This window comes from Alligator sinensis, unplaced genomic scaffold (genome assembly GCF_000455745.1).
Source record: "Alligator sinensis unplaced genomic scaffold, ASM45574v1 scaffold647_2, whole genome shotgun sequence".
Lineage (NCBI taxonomy): Eukaryota > Metazoa > Chordata > Crocodylia > Alligatoridae > Alligator > Alligator sinensis.
The window spans coordinates 2,728,266-2,733,907 of record NW_005841832.1 but is presented as its reverse complement, the minus strand read 5'-3'; the positions used below and the strand labels follow the sequence as shown (position 1 = coordinate 2,733,907).

At 59.7% G+C, this 5,642-nt stretch overlaps 2 protein-coding genes across 4 annotated transcripts in view; one reads left to right on the top strand and one right to left on the bottom strand.

The window, feature by feature from the left end:
• Nucleotides 1-5,642, top strand: part of NOSIP (nitric oxide synthase interacting protein) — a 12,108-nt gene that overhangs the window by 1,396 nt on the left and 5,070 nt on the right. The gene's annotated exons all lie outside the window — the stretch shown is intronic.
• PRRG2 (proline rich and Gla domain 2) overlaps nt 992-5,642 on the bottom strand; it is a 6,465-nt gene continuing 1,814 nt past the window's right edge. For both annotated transcript variants that reach the window (XM_025196084.1, XM_014516971.2), the window contains exons 2-7: nt 4,411-4,525; nt 3,992-4,155; nt 3,298-3,346; nt 3,041-3,167; nt 2,511-2,654; nt 992-1,630 (exon numbers count right to left, since the gene is read on the bottom strand). In XM_025196084.1, coding sequence (XP_025051869.1) covers nt 1,603-1,630; nt 2,511-2,654; nt 3,041-3,167; nt 3,298-3,346; nt 3,992-4,155; nt 4,411-4,513 — 615 coding nt within the window. In that variant the 5' untranslated portion in view covers nt 4,514-4,525 and the 3' untranslated portion in view covers nt 992-1,602. The remainder of the gene's footprint in view (nt 1,631-2,510; nt 2,655-3,040; nt 3,168-3,297; nt 3,347-3,991; nt 4,156-4,410; nt 4,526-5,642) is intronic.

Genomic DNA, 5,642 nt, shown 5'->3' with positions numbered 1-5,642 from the left:
CTGCACTCCCCCATCCCTTCCCCCCTTTGAGGTTCCCCCACAGCCCAACACACTGGGATTCATGAGCCCTCTAGCAGTACTCACCACTACCTGTTCATTCCTGTTGCACCAGAGGACCCATGCTGCACGACTCCATGGAATAGCCGTGCAAAGCAGGCCTGTCCCCCAGGTGGAAGCCCCAGAGGCGAGGCATTAGCATCCATGCATTCTTTTCAGCATGTGACAGCATCTTGCACAGACGAAAGCTCCTGGTAATCCCCTTGCAAGGATGGGGTGCAGCGGTGTAGTAATGTGACACAGGACAGACAGGGGTCTGGCAGGTTATTCACACTTTATTTCCATATAACCATTACAGGCAGGGGTGGCTCCTCCTCCCAGGAGCTGTGGGGTGGGAAATCGGGGAAGCCCCTGGGTAAAGGCCATTGGGGCCTGGGGGGAGCTGGGTTGAGAGAGAGAGAGAGAGACACACACACACACATGGGAACAGACACGTTTGCACTCATCTCAACAGGTGTGCATGCTCTCACACCATGCACACACACCCACCCATGCCATTCTGCCTTGCACATTCACCCTTTGTGCACACAGCCACATGTACCTCAGTGGTACATCACATGCGCACCTCTATCACATACCCATTCCCTCACACACATGCCCCATCTTTTATATCTGCCCCCTCACCCACCAACTGACACGTGTTTACTCCGTTGCACACTCATCCACACATGCCTGGTAACAGGTTGCACCTGCACACTCCCTTCTCACCCAATCCTCTGCCCCACCACCTTGCACAATTGCCATGCCCCTTGCACACCCCCCACCATGTTACATACACATTGTTTGCCTCACACACTCATGTCTCGCATGCCCCCCAATGTCACACACATGCTGGTCGTGTTAAACACACACTTACATCTCTCACACATGCTCTCCCCACCCCCATCATGCTGCAGGGGCTGTCAGTCTGATCAGCGGACAGAGTCCCTGGGGGAGGAAGGGAAATGGGGTCAGCTGGGGTAACAACCGCAGCCCCTCCCCAAACCCAGCAGCATCTCTTCTCTCCCTTGAGATTTCCCAGCAGGCCCCTGGCAGCCCAGGGGGAGGCAGGTACCCACTACAGCCTGGTGCCCCCTGCTGGATGGGGCAACATGGCAGGTGGCGGTGGGGACCAGCCCCCACAACCACCTTGCGTGAGTAGGTAAAGGCCAAACACCCATCCTGTGCTGTGCCTCAGTTTCCACCTCCCCTATTTCTTGTTTGGCCCCTGCTGAGATTCAGGGGCTGTGCTGTGCCTGGCCCCTACCCCATGGCAGACGGGTGTTATAGGTTCTAGCCTGGTGCCCACTCACCCCCTGCTCTGGATCATGGACTTGTCATGATTCAGAGAAGTCCCCCCCCACCCTCCCCCCAGACACACACACACACACACACACTGGGAACTCTGGATGTAGCCGTTTCAGGATGGATGGATGGATAGACTGGAGGGGGCAGGGAAATGGATCTCTCAGCCAGGGCTGGGCTCTATGGCAGGAGTTTCCATGTGGATGAACTGAGAGAAGGTCTGTCACTGTGGTGTCTGGGCTCTTCAAGGGGTGGGGGACATCAGGACATCATGTACCAGCTAAGGAAACTGAGGCACAGAGGAGCTAAGTCACAGCCCCAGGGAGTCCCAGCCTGGATCTGGGGGGTCCGAGGTGCCAGGCAAGTGCGTGAATCATAGCGACACCCTTAGCTCTAGAACCTAGTACTGCAGGGGGAACCCTGGGTCAACCCCCCTTGGCGTGAGCGGGAAAGGTCCCTTTATCCGCTTTAGCTTCTGTCCCCACTCCCCACACCAATATCTCCATGTAGTTAATGATATCTATCACCTCCTGGCCTCGAAACAAGGCTGCAGAGTGGGAAGGGGCATTGGTCGAGACACTGTCAGACTCAAGTGTCCAACACACAGTTGGAAGAAAAGTGGTCAATGTTAAGGAAGGCAGGGGAAATAAATGCTGGGGAATGGGGTCTGTAAGGGCATTTGGTTCCCCTCTGACCAGGATCTGAGCAGGGTCGGGGAACTCCTCCATGAGGCAGGGCACCGTGCAGCTGAGACCTGGGGGCTTAATGCTGCTAAGCGCTGCACAGTGGGGGAGGATCCCTACCCCTAGAGTTCCTGGGTTAAGTGAGATAACACACAAGCCTGAGCAACACTTTCAGGCAAGGAAACTGAGGCATGGAGGGACTTGCTAACAGCTCTTCTGGGGTGAGTGGTAGAACCTAGGCATCCTGGCTCCTATCTTCCTTGTTCTAACCCACAAAGATCACACTCCCCTTCCAGAGCCAGGATAGAACCCATGTGTCCTGGCTGCCAGTTCCAGACTATACATCTGTGTCCACTTCCCCTCCTCCCCCCATGCACACGTGTGCACGCGCGCGCACACACACACACGCACACTGGGGACCCCAGATGCAGCTGTGTTTCAGGATAGGAGCTAGCAATGGACGAACACACAGACAGACAGACCCACCTGTTATAGGGTGGCGGGGGCGCATCATAGGCCCCTGAAGCCTCCAGGGCCTCCTGGTAGGATGGCAGCCCAGGAGCATCTGGTGGTTTGGGGGTCTCTGGAAGGCAGCTCAGGGGCAGCTCAGGGTTCAGGGGCACCAGGATGCTGGGGGGAAGCAGGGGTTTAGGGGACGTCCCCTGACAACCATGGTCTGGGGGGGCATTGCCCCCCGGGGAGACACTGCCCCCTGCTTCTACCCTCAACCTCAACCCCTCCCCCTACCAGCCCTGCTTGGGAAGGAGCATAATGAAACCCTCCCCTTTCCCTTGGGGGATCTGGGTGCCCCAGCCCCGACACCCCTCTCCCGAGCTGCTGTGGCCCCCTCACTGCAGCATCCCCCCCTCCCACCCCTTTAATAAGCTGCTCCTCTGCTCCCTGGAGAGGAAGCCAGGCCTAGCACCCTCCCCAGAGATGCCCAGGGGCACTGCAGTCTGCTGGCCCATTTCCCCCCAAGAACTGTGCACCCTACCCCACTCCCACTCCCAGGTTACCTGCGCTGCCTCCTGTCTTTGTTCCGGTACCTGACCCAGTACATGAGGATAACAGCGAACAGGACGGTCAGCACCACAGCAGCCACTAGTGCAGCCACCAGGCCAGCCACATCCACACCGGCCGTGTCTGGGGGGCAGAAAGGGGTGGAGGAGGAGGTAAGGGGCCTGGGTGGAGTGTAGAGGGAGGGGGAACCAGTTCCCACCCAAGCACAGGGTGTCTAAGGGGTATGGAGGTAGGGGCTATGCCCAGGACTCACCTGAGCTCCCGCCTCTGCCATTATAGGGGTAGGTCTCCCAGAAGGCTTTCTGCGAGGGCAGGAGACAGGGAGTGAGCATGGCTGTTGGGGGCAGGTGCTCTGCTTCCCACATCTGCCACCTCCCTGCATTTAGGGCACTGTGTCCCTGGACCCCCACTACCCTCCCAGAGCTGGGAGAAAACCCAGGCATCCAGGCTCCCAGCCCTCACTACCACACATCTGTCTCCTATGCTGAACTGGGAGAGAACCCTGGAGTCCTGTCTCTCAGCTCTCCCTTCCTTTGGGCCTAGCTTCAGGGCCATCCAAGGGTGGGGAGAACTCCCTGCTGGCAGCAAGGCAACTCCATAGCAGCTCAGAGCCCTGGGACTGTCCGTGCTCAGAGACAGGATGCTGGGCTAGAAGAGGAGGGATACCTCAGCACTTCCTGCCCCCCACCCCAACATCCCCAGCCCTCCTGGCTATGTTCTATCCAAGTACTAGGACATGACATAGTCAGCTGGCCCAAGACCAGATGATGCCCCCCACCCAACTGCCTGTCACACATGGCTATGAAGGGAATTCACCTGCCCCTGGGATGGGCAGTGAACCCCAATGTTCAGGCACCAGGCTAGCTGGGCTCACTGAGGTGGACGGGGCAGTGCCCTAGCAGGTCCCTGCTGGCACCCCTTTCCTGCCAGATGCCCCTATACTCAGCTGTGAGGGTGTCATCCTCAAAGATCTCTCGGGCCTCCTCGTAGTTGCACACTTCTTCACGGCACTCGCGCTCCAGGTTTCCTGGTGTCACCAGCTCAAAGTCCCAGTGGTTGTAGTGCAGCCGGCGCCCCAGGAACCTGTGTGCCTGTCCTGCCTCCAGGAACACTGTGCAACAGGGCCACAGAGTCAAGACACCTGGGTTCCACCCCGGCTCTCTCCTACTTTTGGGTAGGGAGTGGGGTTGATATAGGTTAGAGCAGGGGGCTGGGAGCCAAGACACCTGGGTTCTCTCTCCCAGCACTGGGACGGGAGCAGGGCTCTCTTGAGAAGTCTGGGCACCCACCCGTTAAAGTGCCTGTAGGGAAGGACACCCCTCACCCTCATATCCATGACCCCCATTTACAGCTCCACTCCATGTACCTTGCTCTGATCCCTGCGTGGGAAGCTGGCGCCGCCGGGGAGAGCTGGCAAGGCCAGAGAGTTGTGGGAGGCCGCCCAGGAGAAGAGCCAGGGCCCCCTGCATGGCCAGATGTACCTATAGGGAGTGGGTGGTAGTATCAGGGGATTGTGCTACCACATGCGACCCCAACACCCCTGAGCCAGAGCCCTAGTGCTCAGCCCCTGAAGGACCCCATGCACCTCCCTAACACCCCCAGGCCCCTGCTCCCTCTCCACAATGGACTCCCCAAAACCCATGTGAATTCACATCCCCCCAGGTGGGGTCTCCCCTGCCTGCACCCCAAACATCACTACACTCCCTAGTAACAACCCCCATGTCACAGCCTGGGTGAGTGTCTGATTCCTGGGGTTATGATGAAGACTTCCCAGTAGGAGTTGGGGTGGAAGCCAGGACTCCTGGGTCTCCCCCCCCCGCTTTGAGGAAGCCAGTGTCTAGTGTCACCCCCCTCCCCTGAACCCAAGGTGACCTGGCACTGGACAGACTCAGGGCACAAGCACGAGGCTTCAGCAATAGCCAGGGATCAATGGGGCCCTGCCCAGGCCCTAGGGCTACCCCCACGCCTTGTTTGTGAGAGTGCCAGGGATGTAGGGGGCTGGGAGCTCGGATGCCTGGGTTCTTTCCCTGTTCCGGGAGGGGGCTGGTGGGTGAGAGCGGGGGAAGGGCTGGGAGCCAGGATGCCTGGCTTCTTTCCCAGTTTGGGCACGGGAGTAGTGGGGATCTGGTGGGTCAGAACGAGGGCACCGAGTGGCTGGACACCTAGGGTCTGATGGGTTAGTGCAGGGGTTTGAATCGAGAAGCCTGGGTTCTTTCCCAGCTCAGGGAGGGGAGTGGCCTGGTGGGGGGGGAAGTTGTGATCCTGGAAGCCTGGGTTCTCTCCTATGTCCGGGAGGCGCCATAAGGGCACCCGGAAGCCCCCTACAGATCCCAGCACAGAAGATCGTGGGGGCCCGCCCCTGGACCGACACCCCCGCCCCACGGCCGCGCGATCCCCTCCGGCTTCGCCCCGTGGGGGTGGGGAGGCGTGCCTGACGTGCTCGGCGCTGCAGCCAGCGCTGCTTCCTGGTCGGGACCAGGAGTTTCGTTTTCCATTGCGGATCCCGGACATCAGGACACCTCCGCCAGCACCCGCCCCCGCGCCGGGCCCCTCCAGCCGCACCTGCCCTCGGGGCACGACCCCCCATGCTGCACTGGC